The 20,808-nt window shown below is 45.6% G+C and overlaps 1 protein-coding gene across 2 annotated transcripts in view; it reads left to right on the plus strand.

Annotated features, from left to right (window-relative positions):
- KANK4 (KN motif and ankyrin repeat domains 4) overlaps positions 1-20,808 on the plus strand; it is a 154,744-nt gene that overhangs the window by 59,549 nt on the left and 74,387 nt on the right. Inside the window, exons 1-2 of one of the 2 annotated variants that reach the window (XM_056532891.1) lie at positions 18,968-19,004; positions 20,042-20,105. In XM_056532891.1, coding sequence (XP_056388866.1) covers positions 20,090-20,105 — 16 coding nt within the window. In that variant the 5' untranslated portion in view covers positions 18,968-19,004; positions 20,042-20,089. Of the gene's footprint in view, positions 1-18,967; positions 19,005-20,041; positions 20,106-20,808 lie in introns of those variants that run through there. The other variant, XM_056532890.1, reaches the window with a different exon arrangement.

Here is a 20,808-nt window from a genome sequence, read left to right on the forward strand (position 1 = left end):
CTTGTAAGTATAGAAACTGTTCCGGTTATGAAGCTTGCATAAAATCTTCAGTAAAAGTTACATCTGTTTCAGCAAAATCTCCGTTTGTGGACATTCCATTATTATCTACCTCCCTATCGCTCTTGGGAAGGGTGGCGGTAGGACAAGCATTACTGAGGAGCCCTCGCCCTGGCATCACGAATAGCAAGGGTTAACAAGCACCCTTTAGTCACCGCACAGCTACACTCCCCATACCCTACTACCCCAGGCCATCACATAGCACACAGTGATGTCACAGTACAGGGCCATTACACCCCCTCCCATAGACTTGCATTGAGGGGGCGGGGCGTGATGTCACACGGGGGCGGAGTCTTGACATCACGATACTCCGTCCCCGTGGTCGGGAGGCAAAAGACTGAGAACCTCCAGCACTTCCGGCAGTACTTACAGGTGAGTGCTGCATGCTAGATTGCGGGGGTCCCCAGCGATCAGACATCTTATCCCCTATCCTTTGGACATTACTTATACTACAGAAAATGGAATACACCTCACGGCTTCACAGGGTCACCAAATATGAGCGGGCACGTCAGCCAGCCTGTTCTGTCAATGCCCGCGCACCAATACCAAGAAGAACCATAACAACGATCCATGACTTAGGAATAAGAAACAAGACGTTACAATGAGATGATTTATCATCAATCAAAATGTAAAGGGATTTCCCGCCAAAATATTAAAGAAGTTATCCGGCCAAAGATCTCCAAAGCATAGGGGATAAGATGTCTGATCGTGGCACGCCCCTTCGTGACGTCACGCAAAGACCCCTCCATTCATGTTGTGATGTCCCAGTACGGAATATAATCCCGTACAGTACTTAGGCCCTGTCAGGTTGAGTCCCTCTGTGTCCTAAGGGCTCTCCTGCAGCGTCTTCCCCATTGTGTTATATGTATTAGGTGGAAAGGACCTTTGAGGACCTTTGAGTTAATCACATGATAATGTTGTCACATGTTCAAGTCACATGTTTTGTTACCCAGAGAGCACCAGGTGACCAGATGACCTGCCGCTCGCCTATGGGCTCCTTGCTCAGCCCCCTTTATAACGAAGGGTGGAGCTGCAACGCGTTTCACAGATAGACTGCTTCATCAGGCCTGATGAAGCAGTCTGTGAAACGCGTTGCATCATAGGTGAATAAACCTCATTTCCTTTAACCTGGTTGTCCTGCGCTCTCAATCCCGTCACCACATTGGAGTTCCTGTTTTTGCTACTTAAAGTTTGAGCTGCAGCAAAACTCCTAGCGGGAAATTCACCGTAAACCCCCACCAGTGCGAATGTATCCTAAATACACTACACTACACTAACACAAAATAAAGGGTAAAACACTACATATACACACACACGTACAGTGTCCCCCCCCCCAATAAAAGTGAAAACTTCTCATACGGCAGTGTTTCCAAAGCGGAGCCTCCAGCTGTTGCAAAACATCAACTCCCAGCATTTCCAAACAGCCACTGACTGTCCAGGCATGCTGGGAGTTTAGCAACAGCTGGAGGCACCCTGTTTGGGAATCACTGGCGTGGAATACCCCTATGTCCACCCCTGTGCAATCCCTAATTTAGTCCTCAAATGCGCATGGCGCTCCCTCACTTCGGAGCCCTGTCATATTTCAAGGAAACAGTTAAGGGCCACATATGGGGTATTTCAGTACTCGGGAGCAATTGCATTACAAATTTTGGGGGGCTTTTTCTCCTTTTACCCCTTATGAAAAGGAAAACTTGGGGTCTACACCAGCATGTTAGTGTAAAAAACATAAAAAAATTTACTCTAACATGCTTTTGTTGCCTCCTACATTTTCACAAGAGGTAAAAGGAAAAAAAGACCCCCAAAATTTGTAACGCAAATTATTTGTACGCAAATATCCCATATGTGGAAGTAAAATGCGGGCGCACAACATGGCTCAGGAGTGAGAGCGCACTATGTACAGTACATTTGAGGCCTAAATTGGTGATTTGCACAGGGGTGGCTGATTTTCTAGCGGTTCTGACATAAAAATAAATAAATACCCACATGTGACCCCATTTTGGAAACTACACCCCTCACGAAATGTAACAAAGGGTATAGTGAGCCTTAACACCCCACAGGTGTTTGACGAATGTTCGTTAAAGTTGGATGGGAAAATAAAAAAAATAAATTTTTTTTACAAAAATGCTGGTGTTTTTCAGTTTTCTCTAGGGAAACTAGGAAAAAAGGCCCCCAAAATTTGTAACCCCATTTCTTCTGAGTAAGAACATACCCCATATGTGGACGTAAACTGTTCTGCGGGTGCACTACAATGCTCAGAAGAGAAGGCCACGTGTGATTACAAAGCCCCCATGGTGCCATAACAGTGGAACCCCCCACATGTGACCCCATTTCAGAAACTACACTCTTCATGTAATGTAATAAGGGGTACAGTGAGCATTTTCGTCCCACAGGTGTCTGACAGATTTTTGGAACAGTGGTCCGTGAAAATGAAAAATTTTATTTTTCATTTGCACAGCCCACTGTTCCAAAGATCTGTCAAACCCCAGTGGGGTGTAAATGCTCACTGCACCCCTTATGACATTACATGAAGAGTGTAGTTTCCAAAATGGGGTCACATGTGGGGGGTTTCCACTGTTCTGGCAGCACAGGGGGCTTTGTAAACGCACATGGACCCCGACTTCTATTCCAAACAAATTCTCTCTCCAAAAGCCTAATGGCGCTCCTCCCCTTCTGAGCATTGTAGTTCGCCCGCAGGGCACTTTACATCCACATATGGGGTATTTCCATACTCAGAAGAAAATGGGGTTACAAATTTCAGGGGGCTTTTTCTCTACCCCTTTTAAAAATGTAAAATTTGGGGACAAACCAGCATTTTTGTGAAAAAATTTAAATAGAAAAGTCATCAAACACCTGTGGGGTGTTACGTCTCACTCAGTTATAGTTTTGAAACAGCTGGAGGTACACTGGTTGGGAAACACTGATATACATGAAGGAATTATCAGTGGAATTGACCAGTTGAGTCCAGATACGTATAACATTGTTTGGAAGGCATTTCCTATGGGTGCCTCCGAAATTCCAAAAAGGAACAACTCACTGCAAATATATAATAAAAAAAAAAAACAGACTTCTATATTTTTTTTTGTCTACATGAGGAATAAAGACCCCATTTATAACTTTAAGAAAATAGTATTCCGCAGTGGTGTTTGCAGAGGCCCCCATGGGAGAGCTGTCTGTATATTTGCAGATCCGTGGACTTTTCCCCCCTTTTTTCGCCATTTTATACACATCAGACCGTGGTATCTTTGCGATGCTTTGTACAGCTTGGCACAGGTAACCAAATCGTATATCCCTTAAAACGAAATCTGGCTTCTGTTCAAGGGAGTCTGTATATAAAACTTCGCTCTACCACGTCGACATCTGCAAGATATCAGGTGCCATACAACAGGGCAGAGCACGGTAAATTAACCCCTTAAAGGGGCACTCCGGTGGAAAACTCATTCTTTTCAAATCAACTGGCTCCAGAAAGTTATGCAGATTTGTAAATTACTTCTATTAAAAAAAAATCTTAATCCTTCCAGTACTTATCCGCAGCTGTATGCTCCACAGGAAGTTGTATAGTTCTTTCCAGTCTGACCACATTGCTCTCTGCTGCCATCTCTGTCCGTGTCAGGAATTGTCCAGAGTAGAAGTAAAATCACTGTAGCAAACCTCTCCTGCTCTGGACAGAGGTGTCTGTGGTCAGACTGGAAAGAACTACACAACTTCCTCTGGAGCATACAGCAGCTGATAAGTACTGCAAGTAAGATTTTTAATAGAAGTAATTTACAAATCTGATTAACTTTCTGGCACCAGTTGATATGAAAAAAAATTGTTTTGCACCGGAGTACCCCTTTAAAGACTGCGGTATTTTGCATCTATATGACCAGATCGAGTTCAGCAATTTATATTATGTATCACTTTAAAGCCCCATCTGTGGTGAGCCATGGGTTGTGATGTAAGGTGTAAGGGGCAGATGGTGTTGCCCAGGGTTAGATGGTATGAACCCCTTCGTGTTCGTGACACCAGGGCGTGGTTTGCCTATGTAACCACCTGAAGGTAAAACCGCTAGTCCTAGGTTAGGCAGGGCAAATAATAGTCCAAGACCAGGTTAGGGTTACTTGACTTGAGAGACTATAGGTGCAGGTCACGCTGACTACATTTGACTTGACTGAAGAAGATGATGACAGCAGATAAAGATGACTTGACTTATTGACTTGTGGCTGCGATTTAGGTTGAGGCCTCCAGATGTACTTGACACTGACCCTGAGACGTCTGGACTGGACTTGACCTCAGCAGAAAGTGAAACACAAGAGAGAGATTGTAGTTCCTCCCCCTCTTATAAAGGGGGGCTGAGCAAGGAGCCCATAGGCCAACTGCGGGTCACCTGGTCATCTGGAGTTCTTTGGGTAACAAACATATGACTTAAACATGTGACAAACATAATCATGTGACCCACTTCAAAGGTCCTCTGCACTTAATATACAACCTATTCACATTATGGGGGAACACTGCAGGAGAGCCCTGAGGACGTACAGAGACTCAACCTGACAGGACTGTTGGAGCATATCCCGTACTGGGACATCACACATCCACACCAAAAAAATGCACAAAAGTGGAGATTTATTAAAACCTGTGTAGAAGAAGAGTGGGCAGTTCCCATAGCAACCAATCAAATTGTTTCTTTAATTTTTCAGAGGCCTTTATAATAATGAAAGAAGCTATTTGATTGGTTGCTATGGGCAACTGCTCCACTCTTCCTCTTCAGAGGTTTGATGAATCTTCCTCAAAATATGAGTCTATTCCGTGTATAAAGCATTTTTACTGCATGAAAAACGTCTCCCATTCATTTCAGAAGGAAATGTAATTGAGATCCATACATCGCCGAAAAACCTGCTCGAACCTACATAAAAATTGACGTATAATCTGTGATTTCAGTCTGAAGTTCTGGGTCCACAGGGGTGAACCGGGGTAAATGTGCACAATTCCCCTCCACTTACTTATATGGACTTTGCTTAGATACAGCTGTGTTATCCTGGAGGAACTGTCCAACTTAGGACCATGAGGCAAGCAATGCCCAGTTTTCCTTTGCAATTGGGCCCCAGAATACTTCTCCTGAATGCTACCTTAGAACTTAGGTACTCCTTTCTCTGGAGACCTTTATCCTTGCAGCAGGACTCTAGTAAACACATTTAGGCCCCGAATATTATTCTGTCTGATTTTCCCATAGCTGTGACTGGTTGCTATGGGCAACACACATAGACCCAGATTTATCAATCTGTCTGAGACAGACTCTGTCAGATTTCCCCATAGCAACCAATCACAGCTCAGCTTTTACATCTTACCAAGCTCAGCAAAAACAAAAGCTGAGCTGTGATTGGTTGCTATGGGGAAATCTGACAGAGTCTGTCGCCGAGATGCCGCCAATTTTTATAGTGGGGGCCCTGAGTCGCTCGTTCCTCCTCACTGCAGTAAAAAGCATTCTCCATTATGGGGGTCACATAGGCAGCCGAGTACAGCACTCAGTTGTTTCCATCGCCCCCCTGAATGGGTTCCTCGCTCGCAAACTTGAATTTGATGTGTATACATAGTGTTTAAGTGCGGATCTCCAGCTGTTGCAAAACTACAACTCCCGTTGGCTGTCCGGGCATGCTTGGAATTGTAGTTTTGCAACAGCAACAGCTGGAGGAGCACTGGTTTGGAAAAAAATGGTCTAAGGATGTTCGGGCATGCTGGGAGTTGTAGTTTTGCAACATCTGGATGTCCACTATTTGGACATCACTTTATAGAATATAGATCAGTGGATAGGGTTAAATATTTGTTCACATCCGGATTCCTGGTTAGCACAGGATAAGTAGTGTATGTTCAAAGTGACCCCACCAGCAGAATAGTGAGTGCAGCTCTGGAGTATAATACAGGATATAACTCAGGATCAGTACAGGATAAGTAATGTAATGTATGTACACAGTGACCCCACCAGCAGAATAGTGAGTGCAGCTCTGTAGTATAATACAGGATATAACTCAGGATCAGTACAGGATAAGTAATGTAATGTATGTACACAGTGACCTCACCAGCAGAATAGTGAGTACAGGTCTGGAGTATAATACAGGATATAACTCAGGATCAGTACAGGATAAGTAATGTAATGTATGTACACAGTGACCTCACCAGCAGAATAGTGAGTACAGCTCTGGAGTATAATACAGGATATAACTCAGGATCAGTACAGGATAAGTAATGTAATGTATGTACACAGTGACCTCACCAGCAGAATAGTGAGTACAGCTCTGGAGTATAATACAGGATATAACTCAGGATCAGTACAGGATAAGTAATGTAATGTATGTACACAGTGACCCCACTAGCAGAATAGTGAGTACAGCTCTGGGGTATAATACAGGATATAACTCAGGATCAGTACAGGATAAGTAATGTAATGTATGTACACAGTGATCTCACCAGCAGAATAGTGAGTACAGCTCTGGAGTATAATACAGGATATAACTCAGGATCAGTACAGGATAAGTAATGTAATGCATGTACACAGTGATCTCACCAGCAGAATAGTGAGTACAGCTCTGGAGTATAATACAGGATATAACTCAGGATCAGTACAGGATAAGTAATGTAATGTATGTACACAGTGACCTCACCAGCAGAATAGTGAGTACAGCTCTGGAATATAATACAGGATATAACTCAGGATCAGTACAGGATAAGTAATGTAATGTATGTACACAGTGATCTCACCAGCAGAATAGTGAGTACAGCTCTGGAGAGAGGTTGGGTGTGTCTGAGCTCCTGTGACTTCCAGAGACTTCCAGTGAAGCAGCGTTTTCATCCGCCCCTACCCAGGTGTGTGGCAGGCGCCTGGGTAGGTTTTTCCTGCTATGGACCCCAGAATTCCATCATCCACTCCCCGTTTATGGCCGGCTGGGAGTGTGAGGGAGCATGCGACGGCCAGTAGCCAGGATGGGGTGAGGCGTTCAGCCAGGACCCACAACATCCCCCCCCCTCCCCCATCCCCTGCTGGAAGCTGCAAAGCTTCCAGCAAAAGTGTCTCCAGGCAAAGGAGTGCAGGAAAGGCTAAGGTGTCTGGTTCCTCTGAACCCCAGCAATGGGGAGTAAAAGGGCCCAGAGAATCCCTGGCTACCTTCGGATCCAGAATCCAGGCTAAGATGGCAGAATATGAGCAACTCGGCAAACAGCTCAGAGGCCTGAGGGAAGAGCTGAAGCTTGTGTCTTACCAGGCAGATACAGCAGCCAAGACCAAGAGAGCAGCATTCACTGCAAAGGTGAGATCGTTAAAGAAAGAGGTGGAGGATCTGGTGCAGCTGAGGTCGGACATTGTGGCTGGAGCTGGATTCCTCAGTGAGAAACTGATCAATAAGGAAAGGTTCTCCAACATGCGTGCCTCCAGAGGTTCAGAAAAACAGCATGATGACTGCCAGAGCGAGGAGGAGGAGATGGAGGAAGGTGATGGAGGTGAGGAGGGCAATGTGAGTGGGGGGGATATGGACATGGGTTCTGTTGGTGCCACCAATGTTGCCCCTGACCCCCCACTTACCCTGAGTGAGGACTACATAATGGCAGCTCAGGTGGCCTTACCTCCCTCCAGCGAGGATGAGGACGGTGATGGCAGTGACTGTGGTGAAGGCAGCGGCTTGGCGGATGGGGGTCTCCTGCGGGCGATTGTGATGCAGGAGTCCCCCACCCGTCTGGAAAATTTTTCTTTTGGAGAAGATCTGGGCCCAGAGGAGAAGAGGAGGAATAAAAAAAAGGGCAAGAAGAGGAAAAAAACTGAAGGGCAGATAAAGTTTGTGTTTTCTCCCCTCCAGAAGTCTGGGCTGGCTGAGAAGTCAGTTCAGGGTGCTGGGTCCCCCAATCTGCCAGACCCCGTTTCTGTAGTGGAGCGGGGCCAGCATGGGGGATACAGTAGTGCACCCAAAATGTCCGCGGGTGCTATAGAAAATAAAGGGCACCCTCCTGTGAGGGGGGAGGGTGTCCAGGCACCAGAAAATGGCGGCAGTTTCTCCCGTTCAGGGGGCGGTCCCCGGGTTGAAGTGAGCGGTACAAGTCCTGGCGCTGCAGGGCACTCCCCTGTGAGGGGGGGGAGTGTCCGGGCACCAGACCTTGGTGGTTCAGGGGGCGGTCCCCTATGTGCGGTTGGTACCGTTTCTGGCGCTGCGGGGCACTCACCTGTAAAGGGGGAGGTTCCCTGCACGTCAGCTGCAGTAGGCGGGGCAGGAGTGCGTCCGGAGGGACAGCTTCTGCCAAAATCCATGACTTCGTGTGAGGGGGCGGTGCCATCCATATCAGAGGCGGAGCCTGTGTCTGCACCCCAGAAGACTGGAAATGCAACCTTAGTCCTGAAACCGGCGACGCTTATACATAATGCAATAGACCCAGCCAGCCCAGCCTGTAATATACAGAGTGTAGGCAAGAGTGAAAGTGAGAGCAAAAATGTGTGGAAAAATGGTAATGTGCAGAGTGTGAGTTATGGTAGTGCGCATGGGAGGAGTTGTAGTAGCAGTGTGGATGAGGGGTGTGCAAGTGGGGTGCAAGAGAGGGGTGCAAGGGGAGTGCAAGAGAGGGGTGCAAGGGGAGTGCAAGAGAGGGGTGCAAGTGGAGTGCAAGAGAGGGGTACAAGTGGAGTGCAAGAGAGGGGTACAAGTGGAGTGCAAGAGAGGGGTGCAAGTGGAGTGCAAGAGAGGGGTACAAGTGGAGTGCAAGAGAGGGGTACAAGTGGAGTGCAAGAGAGGGGTGTAAGTGGAGTGCAAGAGAGGGGTGCAAGTGGAATGCAGGTGAGGAGTGGTAGTGGAATGCCAGAGAGAGGTTTGACTGACACCTCAGCTAAGAACAAGGGTCCTGGTTTGGGATCTGGGTCAGGTCCTGGTTCGACTGCCCCCCCGGTAGTGGCTGCTTCTCCCAGAAGCTATGCCAGAGTCACTGCCGGGGGATCAGGGGGATCCCCATCTCCATCTGGCTCTGGGGGTCACTTGCAACAGCGCCTCCTGGAGGCTCTACGTAGGGAAGACAGGTCGATCCAGGTAGAGGGGAGGGGTGAGGTTGACCTGTCTTTTTGGATAGAAAGACACGGCTTAGGCGCCTTCCGAGAACAAAACGGGGAGGTGGTCTGGTCCCTCCCGACATCCGGGCAGGAAAGTGGCCGTAGGAATGTGGTCCGTTTAGTGTGGAGGGGCGAAGATGCATGTCCGCCTCGGGGTAAGGTGGTTGAGCTCCTCCTCCGGATGGAATTCAGGGCAAGTGACATCTTTGCCCTGATCCACCCCTACGGTACTTCCGAATTTGACATCAGCTTCGTTCGGCCGGAGGGTTTGGAACTCTTCTGGTCGAACTATGAGGTGGTGAAGAGTGAGCCCGGCTGGCAAGATTTCGCCGTAAAGGCGATATCCCGTCAGAATCTGGCCAAGAAAGTGACCGTATTGACACGTAACGAGTCACTATCTTGCTATGATATCATGACCTGGCTCAGCCGATATGGGGATGTGACGGACATGCCAAAAAAGAACTATGACGAACATGGGATCTGGTCTGGGGCCTGGACGTTTTCCGTCAAACTGAAGCGTTCGGGGAGCACTGTTGCCCACATCCCATCAGCTGCTTTTCTTGGGAGAGACAGAATCCAAGTTTTCTACCAGGGGCAGCCCAAGGTCTGTCACAGGTGTGGCAGCCCCACTCACTTTAGAGCAGCCTGTACCGTGCAGGTCTGTGCTCTGTGTGGTGGGGTAGGTCATCTTGCCGCATCCTGTAGGCAGATCAGGTGTCATCTGTGTGGTGTCTTAGGACCCCTTTCAGCCGTTGTCCTAGCGCTTTTGCCCGGGCAACTGTCACCTTGGCTGGGGAGAGCAGTAATGTTGCCTCAGCTGGGGAGGGCACGAGTGCGGGTGAAGGTGCAACAGGGTCAGTGAAGAGGAAAAGTCCCGCCAAGCTGAGGCGGGAGGCTAATCGCAGAAGGAGCAGGGAACTGGAGAGTTCCCATGTGGCAGGGGTAGCTTCTGACCCTGCTCCAGAGGTTAGTCCTGAAACTGCTGAGGCCCTGGAGGAAAATGTGCTGGAGGAGGAAGCGAGGAGAATCTGTGGAGAAGAGGGCAGCAAGGCCGATCTTTCCGATTCCTCCCACTTTGAAAGTGTGGATGAGGAGGGTGAAGAGCGGCCAAAAAAGAAGGGCAATAAAAGGGGAAAGAAGAGGTCGGAGCCCTCTAGTCCCTGTGCTACGGACCAGGTCCCAAGCGGAAGCCTACCTGCCCCCCCTCTGATTGATCTGTCTAACCGGTTCTCTGTCCTTGATGACATCTCCTCCCCCTCTTTGGAGGGGGTGGTCGAGGATGGGGTACCTGAAGTGGGGGAGCCTCCGGGGGGAACTGGGCCCTGTCCTGATGGGGCAATTTCCTCAGGGGATGGGGCCAAACCAGAGCCAGACGGAGATGGGGATTCAAAAATGGACCAATCAGAGTCTAAAAAAAGGCTAAAAGAGAAAGAAGCCTCCTCGTCTGGGGATGAGGGGGTAAAGAAAAGACAGAAATGAGGGGGTTAGGGCCGTCTAACTCAATCACCCATGATGGCAGGACTCACCCCATTGACGCTGGCATCTATTAACTGTGCCAGCATAAAGTCTGATACGGCTAGATTCGCAGCCTTTGATTTTTTCGGCCGTGTTGAAGCCGATATTTTGTATCTGCAGGAGACCAGGTTGTCAGATCTTGCCTCTCTGGTAAAAGCCAGGAGAGAGTGGAGGTGCGGGCCCTCCCACTGGTCTCTTGCGGCTGAGCCGTATAGTGGGGTGGCGGTCCTTTTTACCGCTCCGGTTGAATGCAGACGGGTTATTGAGTTAGAAATGGGGAGGTGCCTGATCTTAGATGTCCTCATGAAGGGACAGGAGCTCCGGCTCATTAACATCTACGCCCCACAAACCAAGTGGGGCCGCAAAGATCTCTTTATGAGGATCAAGCCCTTCCTTTTTACTAGCCGGCAAGTGATCTTTGGAGGGGACTTCAATACTGTCACAAGGTCCCAAGATAGGAGAGGCTCCAATGGTCCGCTGGCTTACGATAGCATAGCTCTCAATAATATAGTTAGGGAAGCTCGCCTAGAGGACGCCCACATCCGGAGCCCCTCAGGCCACGCGGGTTTCACCTATCATCGAGGTAGCTGCAGGTCTAGGATAGACAGGTTTTATTTAAAGGAGGAAGCCGTCTCTTCCGCAGTGTCCGTGGTTGAGGTGGAGTTCTCTGATCACTATATGATTTTGTTTTCCTTGAATGTTTCAGAGACCCCCCGGATGGGTAAAGGTTATTGGAAGCTGAATTCGTCCCTCCTGGAGGAAGTGGAGATAAGACAGTCCTTTGAGGATTTTCTTCAGAGTCAGGTACCTTTACTGGACCTTTGTAGTAGTAAGTCAGAGTGGTGGGAGATATTCAAGAAGCGGGTTGCGGGGTTCTTCCGCCAGCTCTCGAGCCTCAGGTCCCTGAACAGGTATCGCCTGTATCAGGGTCTGAGGAGGAAACTCGAGCTTCTCGTCTCGACTGGAGGTAGCCGGGAGGATATCTCCAGAGTGAAGTCCTTGTTGATGAGGTGTCAGTATGATAGGCACGCATCTTTGGTTTTTGAGAGGGATTTTGGGAAGTACCGCTCGCCCGACCCTTACAGAAACTGCAAGATGTCAGTGAGTAGTAAAATCATCTCAGGACTGATTGATAGTACGGGATCTCTGAATCGGTCCAGATCAGGGATCCTGGAGGTCGTCAGATCCTTCTACTTGCACCTCTTGGGGAGGAAGGATCTAGATCGGGACAAGATGTCGGCTTTCCTGGCTGAAACCATTCCTGAGCCAGGGGTAGACCCCTCTCTTGGCGTTTTGGCAGAAGAGATTAAGGAAGAGGAAGTGAGACTGGCGATCGAGGGGCTTGCCCCCAAGAAGTCGCCAGGTCCGGATGGCTTAACATCCGAGTGGTACAAGACCTTTAAGGAGTCTTTAGCTCCCCTCTTGACTGTGGTATTCAATGAGTGTCTCTCCTCGGGCACTCTGCCTAGGTCAATGAGGAGGTCAGCCCTGATTCTTCTCTCAAAGGGTAAAGATCCTAGCCGGATTGAGAATTGGAGGCCCATAGCTCTTCTCAATACGGACAGGAAGCTTCTGGCCAAGATACTGTTTAATCGGTTGGTGGATTTTGCACCCCGACTCCTTTCGGGGGCCCAGCACTGCTCTGTTCCAGGCCGAAGCACGTTAAGTGCTGTCCTCAGTGTCAGGGAGGCAGTGGAGCGGAGCAGTGCAGGTCTCTGGAAGGGGTACTTACTGTCCTTGGATCAGGCAAAAGCATTTGATCGGGTGAACCATGACTACCTCTGGTCCGTCCTTCTAAGATATGGCTTACCGAGTACTTTTGTTAATTGGCTCAAGATCTTGTATGCAGGGGCAGAGAGTTTCCCGCTGGTGAACGGTTGGTCTGGCCGCTCTTTTGCGGTTGGGTCCGGAGTCCGTCAGGGTTGTCCTTTGAGCCCGCTGTTATACGTGTTCGCAATCGATCCCTTCGTCCGGAGGGTAGATTGTGGACCGTTGGCGGGAGTCGGGATGAGTCTGGCGGAGCCGGATGTCGCCCAGAGAGTGGTGGCGTACGCTGATGATGTCACCATTTTCGTCTCCTCGAGGGGGGAGGTCGATGTGGTGATGTCAGAGGTGGACCGCTACTCGGAGGCTTCCGGGTCTAAGATCAACCGGGATAAGTGTGAAAGTCTCTGGCTGGGAGGGGGGGATCCCACATTTGATCTCCCGGACACCCTTCCGGGGCCCCAAGAATCAGCAAAAGTTTTGGGCATCACATTCGGCCAGGATGATTATCCCACCAAAAACTGGGATGGTAAGCTCCAGGATGCCACTCAGAAGGTGAACCAGTGGAAGGGTTGGTCTATGATCCTCAGGGAAAGGGTACACCTGATCAAATCGTACCTGCTCCCCTTGTTTATCTACCTGGGCAGCGTATGTATCTTGCCAGAGGCTTACTACACTAGGGTCTACAGCCTGTTTTTCCAACTGTTATGGGGGAACAGGATGAACCTAGTCAAGAGGGAGGTTACGTACCGCACGAGGAGACTAGGGGGTTTATCTATGGTAAACCCTGTGGTGTTCTTAACAAACACCTTCTTGAAAGCCAACATCTCAAACCTCTGGTCAGAGAGGGCTTTTCCGTGGGTACTCTCCTGCAGGGAATGGTTTCGGCCTTTCTTCCAGGAATGGGAGACAGGAGGGCAAGTGAAGGACCTCCGTACGCCCCATGGATATCTTCCGGCTTACGCTACCCCGACTCTGAAGGCGATACGTCGGTGGGGTCTGGGAGTGTGGGAGATCAGGACCCAGTCAAGGCAGTTCCTTGACAAACGGGTTCTGTTGACCCACTTCCAGAAGCCTCTGGTGCTCAGGGACTGCCCAGGTCAGGATCTGAGGGTGGGGTTGTTTCTTTTAAACATGAAAAGGATCCCCCAGAAGTTTTGGGACTTGGCCTGGCGCTGCTTTCAGGGGAAGCTATATGTGAGGGACAATTTGAAGTGTAGGAGATCTGATGACCGGGACTGTCCCCGAGAAGAGTGTGTGGACATGCTGGAAAGCATGGACCATTTCCTCCTTCATTGTCCCTTTAATATAGGGGTTTACAACAGGGTGGGCGCTTCCATTGGCTGGAGTCAACTTGCCGGCCTTACCTACCCGGAGTGGGCTTATGGGGCATTCAGGAACCTGGGTGGTCGAGACCGGGGCACTTTATTCTTAGTTAGCTTAGTGATTAGGTACCACACGTGGAACGCACGGTGTTTAGTGTCTACGCAGCGTAAAGTCCTCTCCGAGGTGGAGGTCTGTAGGAATATCACCGGTGACCTCGGGAAGATCAGGTCTTTGGAGTATGGCAGTCTTGGTACCAGTAGGGCTTCTCTCCTATGGAGAGGGTTTTCTTTTGATGTGCCCTAGGTACTAGACCTTCTGGGTAGAGTACCCTTGTTTTGGTTAGGGACAGTGATGTAAGGGGACAGGGTTAGGGTGATAGTAGGGTCAGTTTCTATTTTAGGGATAATGGTAGGGTGAGAGGTAGGGAGGTGTTAGGGAAAGTATGTAAATTTTTGTATGTATCAGGATTGCCATCCTTCTTCCTGGTGGTGGGCTAATGCATGTGTACCATAGCTTTTTGTTTTGTTTTCCGATGTTTAGGTTATGAAGGGCTTACAGGCACCGAACTTGGGCCTAGTGTGGGTTATATTGTTTATGTATGTTATAAAGTTGGTTATGGTTAAGTTGGTTGGGAGGAGTTCTAGATTGGGTGGGTGTATTTGGTGGGTGGTGGTTTTCTTTTGGTGGACCAGGCAGGGGTCAGTCGTGGCTGGACATTGAGAACTGTGGACTCTGACCCATGTACAGAAGGGCGGGTGGTGTGGGTGAAGGGATAGTTTAGAGTAGGATGTTTTATTGTATATTTAGGTGTGTTTCCTGTATAATAATAGGTGTGTATGTAGTGTATATAGTTTATATGTATAAATTGTGTACATTACATGTAATTATTATAAAAATATATATATTAATTTTTTTTTTTTTTTTTTTTTTTTTATCTTGATTTGTGAATTATATATTGTTTATATTGTGTTTATAGTAGAGATAGATATGGCAGTCGAACCAGATGTTATTTTTGTAGTAATTTTTGTATCCAGTTGTGGTTTAGGTCTTGTGGGATAACGTAGAAAACTAATGTATATATGTGTGTGTGGAAGGGGAAAAAAAAAGTGTGTGTGTGTGTATATATATATATAACATTTGGTGTGCAGTGGGAGTGTTTTCGGTTTGTAATATGTGATTTTTCCCAAGTTTGGGTGTTTTTTGAGTTGTAGATTAATTTATCTTTATGCCTTTGTAAATTTATGGATCTGTGATGCATGTGTGTGGCATAGTATTATTATTATTATTATTATTATTATTAGTGTTATTATAAAAAAAAAATAGTTTACAAAAAAAATAAATAAATAAATAAAAAATAAAACATAAAAAAAAAAAGGGGTGGTGGTGTGTAGTGGGAGTGCTTGTTGTGTTTTCTGTGTGTTTTGTAGTGTGTGTTTTTCCCAAGTCTGGGTGTTTTTGAGTTACAGCTAAATAGTGCTATTTTTATGTTTCTTTTTTGGTTATGTAAGTTGAGTATGCATGTGAGTGTGTTGTTAGATATTTGGTTATGTAAGGTGTGTTTTTCTTTTTGTTAGGAAAACTGGGCTGGCCGGTTAGGCAGGATTTATGTTCTTTTATTTTAAATGTAAAGTTTTGGTTTATGTTATTTCATGTTGCTGTTTTCAGTTATGGCCAAGTTGTGCTGGTTTTGTGTTTTTGTTATGATTTATATTTTTCTAATAAAAGATCTACAGGATATAACTCAGGATCAGTACAGGATAAGTAATGTAATGTATGTACACAGTGACCTCACCAGCAGAATAGTGAGTACAGCTCTGGAGTATAATACAGGATATAACTCAGGATCAGTACAGGATAAGTAATGTAATGTATGTACACAGTGATCTCACCAGCAGAATAGTGAGTACAGCTCTGGAGTATAATACAGGATATAACTCAGGATCAGTACAGGATAAGTAATGTAATGTATGTCCACAGTGACCTCACCAGCAGAATAGTGAGTACATCTCTGGAGTATAATACAGGATATAACTCAGGATCAGTACAGGATAAGTAATGTAATGTATGTACACAGTGATCTCACCAGCAGAATAGTGAGTACAGCTCTGGGGTATAATACAGGATATAACTCAGGATCAGTACAGGATCAGTAATGTAATGTATGTACACAGTGACCTCACCAGCAGAATAGTGAGTACAGCTCTGGAGTATAATACAGGATATAACTCAGGATCAGTACAGGATAAGTAATGTAATGTATGTACACAGTGACCTCACCAGCAGAATAGTGAGTACAGCTCTGGAGTATAATACAGGATATAACTCAGGATCAGTACAGGATAAGTAATGTAATGTATGTACACAGTGACCTCCCCAGCAGAATAGTGAGTACAGCTCTGGAGTATAATACAGGATATAACTCAGGATCAGTACAGGATAAGTAATGTAATGTATGTACACAGTGACCTCACCAGCAGAATAGTGAGTACAGCTCTGATGTATAATACAGGATATAACTCAGGATCAGTACAGGATCAGTAATGTAATGTATGTAGACAGTGACCCCACCCGCAGAATAGTGAGTGCAGCTCTGGAGTATAATACAGGATATAACTCAGGATCAGTACAGGATAAGTAATGTAATGTTTGTACACAGTGACCTCACCAGCAGAATAGTGAGTACAGCTCTGGAGTATAATACAGGATATAACTCAGGATCAGTACAGGATAAGTAATGTAATGTATGTACACAGTGACCCCTCCAGCAGAATAGTGAGTACAGCTCTGGAGTATAATACAGGATATAACTCAGGATCAGTACAGGATAAGTAATGTAATGTGTGTACACAGTGACCCCACCAGCAGAATAGTGAGTACAGCTCTGGAGTATAATACAGTATATAAGTCTGTGTTAGTAGAACTATTTACAAAGTCAGCTTTTTATGTTAAATCTATATTTTAACTGTAGTTTTTTTTAATAAGTGCTTTAAGTTGTTATAAATTCACATTTTTTCGGAGCATAATTCGCAGATTTCTGTAGATTGGGGTGATATAATGTCTATGGACTTATCTTGTTCTCCTATAACTCACGTTTCATCTACTTTCTTATGGAGAAAAAGCACAGATAATTTGTGGCCCCGAATGCAGTTTATACTTCCTATATTGCACTTCGCCATCACTTCGCCATGTTTCCAGTTTCCGCTTATTTCAAATCTTTATCTTAATAAATTGATAATTTTTGCTTTTCGCCCCCAGACATTATGCGGCTGCGCTGCCCCCCCCCCCCTTCGCCATTACTCCAGTCGTCTTCTCTTACCTACTCTTCATTCCTAAAGCCCCTTTTACAAAAAACAACAACAAAAAAAATACCTCTATTCTACCAGGGACATTGTATCCGCGGTTCAGAATTCCATTCCGCATTTCGTGCAGTTTTTGAAGATAATATTCAGCTCGCAGCCATTGAGCGGATGCAGGGTCTGCAGTCTGTTACTTTGAAGGCATTAACATAGGAAAGATGAATAATATTCTGCGCATACTAATGTTCCGGGAGGTTCCCCTCAGCCAGGCGTACGTCTCCTGTGATCCTTGTGTCTGTACAATGTTCTATTATAATACGCGCTGCGGCCGGGTCTGCTGTTTATTATTACACACGCCAAGTCGTTTTTGCCTTATTTTTTTTCTCTCCAGTTTCCCAAATTTTTCTGAGTTTTTTTATTTTTTTTTTATTTTTATGTTTTGCTCAACTTTAAAGGGGTACTCCAGTGGAAAACAATTGTTTTTTTTTTTTTTTAATCAACTGGTGCCAGAAAATCAAACAGATTTCTAAATTATTTAATTTATTTATTATCTTAAAGGGGTACTCCGTTGGAAAACTTTTTTAATTATTTTTTTTATTTTTTTTATCAACTGGTGCCAGAGGATTAAACAGATTTGTAAATTACTTCTATAAAAAAAATCTTAATCCTTCCAGTACTTATTAGCTGCTGTCACTACAGAGGAAATTCTTTTCTTTTTGGAACACAGTGCTCTCTGCTGACATCTCTGTCCATTTTAAGAGCTGTCCAGAGTAGGAGAAAATCCCCATAGAAAACATATGCTGCTCTGGACAGTTCCTAAAATGGACAGAGATGTCAGCAGAGAGCACTGTGCTTGTGATGTCAGCAGAGAGCTCTGTGTTCCAAAAAGAAAAGAACTTCCTCTGTAGTAGTCAGCAAGTACTGGAAGGATTTAGATTTTTTAATAGAAGTAATTTACAAATCTGTTTAACTTTCTGGCACCAGTTGATTAAAAAAAAAAAAAAAAAAATAAATAAATAAATAAAGTTTTCCACCGGAGTACCGCTTGAATCCTTCCAGTACTTAAATTATACAAAAACTATATAAAAAATTTTTTTTTAATCCTTCCAGTACTTATTAGCTGCTGAATACTACAGAGGAAATTATTTTCTTTTTGGAACACAGAGCTCTCTGCTGACATCACGAGCACAGTGCTCTCTGCTGACATCTCTGTCCAGAACTATCCCCATAGGAAAATCCACATAGGAAACATATGCTGCTCTGGACAGTTCTTAAAATGGACAGAGATGTCAGCAGAGAGCACTGTGGTCATGATGTCAGCAGAGAGCTCTGTGTTCCAAAAAGAAAATAATTTCCTCTGTAGTATTCAGCAACTAATAAGTACTGAAAGGATTAAGATTTTTTAATAGAAGTAATTTACAAATCTATATAGAAAAATTGGGGCTCAGAGTCATGAATATCAGATACAAATTAATTTATTGATATTAAGATAATTATCTTACTATCTTAATATCAATAAATTAATTTGTATCTGATATTCATGACTCTGAGCCCCAATTTTTCTATATATTTTTTAAATTTTTGGCGCCTTGGGTATAGGTGTTATTTGGGCAGCCTGAGTCACAGGTTGTCTAGGTGATAAGAGCCTCTCTAATATTTTTAATTTACAAATCTGTTTAACTTTCTGGCACCATTTGATAAAAAATAAAAAATAAAAAAACATTTTTTTCCACCGGAGTACCCCTTTAATTATTTCTAAGTGGAGAATTCAAGAGGAATTACTCAGTGTGAACGCAGCCTTACACTGCAATTGTGCCATCTCTTTCTCAGCCTAGTGTGCAAATGTATCCCGCTTGCTCTAAAAAAAAATTATTTGCTTTGCTCCGAAGGTCATTGGTCACCTGACAGAGCCCGTTAGTAGGGAGAACGCTCACTTAGTCTTCTGCTGTAAACATTCCCCCCTCTGACCTGCCATGGGAGCGGATGTGTCTGAGAAGGTAACGTCAAAACTTCTGCCTCCCCCCCAGACCTGCAGGTAGGGTACAGAAACCCTCAATGTCAACACCAGGCGATGTCATTTTCCTGAAAATGTGATGGCTCCGTTCCCCGACGGGGATTTCGTGTTATTTTCTTCCTCTTCCATCCTAAACCGACTGCAATGCAGAAGCAGATGACAGTCTGAGCCGTCGGAGGTGGCGATGGCGTTAATGAACAGTTCTTAATGTGTTTTTCTTCCTTCTCCTCAGATTATGTATTCGTTAACGCACGGGGACCACGTAAAATCGCATCTCATTTACCGAGGGCGCCGGCGAGAAAAAAATAAAAAAAATCTCTTTTATGTGTGAACGTTATGTAAGATATGCAAATTATATATTTTTGTTTTTTAATGATCTAGTTACGGAGCGGAGATAAAGCAGGTGTTTTTTTTTGTTTTTTTTTGCAAACGCATTAGGCAGTAAATCAAGTTAATCAATACCCGGAGACCGCGGCGCCGTCGCGCGCTTAGATTTATAATTTAGGACCTATAAACCGGTGCTGATGATACAGATAAACAGGCTGTCGCTTGCCGAGCCCGCGCGGCTGTTGTCTGGCGTCGGCCTGTGAAATCTTTCTCGCAGTATCCATCCGTGCTGATGTGTTTTCACCGTGACGCGTAAGCTGCTGGGGAGGGAGGGGGGTTTGCTCGGGGGGGGGGGGGGGTCCTCCATTTCGAAACGAGTTTAGAAATAACATATGTAGCGCCATCCGTTCGCTTTTTATTTCTTTCATCTATGTAGCGTTTTTTTTTTTTTTACCCAAATAAATAAGCACCTGCGAGAACGCCGGCGACTGGTTGTTTGTAGGTTAGCGGAGGCGGGGGAGGGAGGGGGGTGGGGGGGATACGTGAAAGCTGAATGGAGGAGATTGCATTGATTTTATGCAGTGAGTTTGCTGGTTTTCGTCTCTTCTGTAGCTTTTTGTGCGGGGCACCAGGTGGCGGAGGCAAAGTGCCGTAGTTAACATCTTTATATTCTTTTTTTTTACTTTTTCCTAGGTTCTAACCCATTTTTCTGTGTGGATGAAGTTTGCTAGGTAAATAAGGATGGAGAAAACAAACGGTAAGTATTTCTAGCGGAGAGTTTTTATTGCTTGGGTCACGGGTTTCCGAGCAACGAGTAACATATATGTCAATGGTCTACAGCCAGTGGGCCTCCAAAGGTTTCATTATAGGTTTATTTCAAGGGACAGTGACCAAATCTTCATTAAAGTTCTTAAGGGAATCCTAGCATCAGAAGCCTAATTCAGACAGATATCCTTTAAATCAGTGTTTTCCAGCCAGTTTGCCTTCAGCTGTTGCAAAACTACCTTCAACTACCTTCAGCCAGTTTGCCTTCAGCTGTTTCAGTTATGAAACAGCTGGAGGTCCACAGTTTGGAGACCACTGATATATATGATCCTCGTTGCTCGAACACCCATAACGCAGATGTAAAATATTAGTTATCCAGCTGTTTGTTAATTGAAATTGAAGGTTATGGCTGGTGCAGGCCCCGAGAGGGCGGGGCATAACACATGGATTTAAAGATCATGCTCCGCCCCTGAGGTCCTGCACTTGTGCTTTATACATCAGACCTCTTCATTTTGATGCACTTTAACTAAAAATATTATAATAGTAGCATGCTGGGGTGGGACAACAATACGATTTTTTTTATTGTGTCTTCTGTTAGTTTTATGCAAATTAAGCTCAAAGTGTACCTAATAATAATGCTTCTATATGTTACTCACTAGGTTGTGCAGATGCTTTACATGTCTTTTAAGGTGTCT

Source organism: Hyla sarda, chromosome 7 (genome assembly GCF_029499605.1).
Source record: "Hyla sarda isolate aHylSar1 chromosome 7, aHylSar1.hap1, whole genome shotgun sequence".
Classification (NCBI taxonomy): Eukaryota; Metazoa; Chordata; class Amphibia; order Anura; family Hylidae; genus Hyla; species Hyla sarda.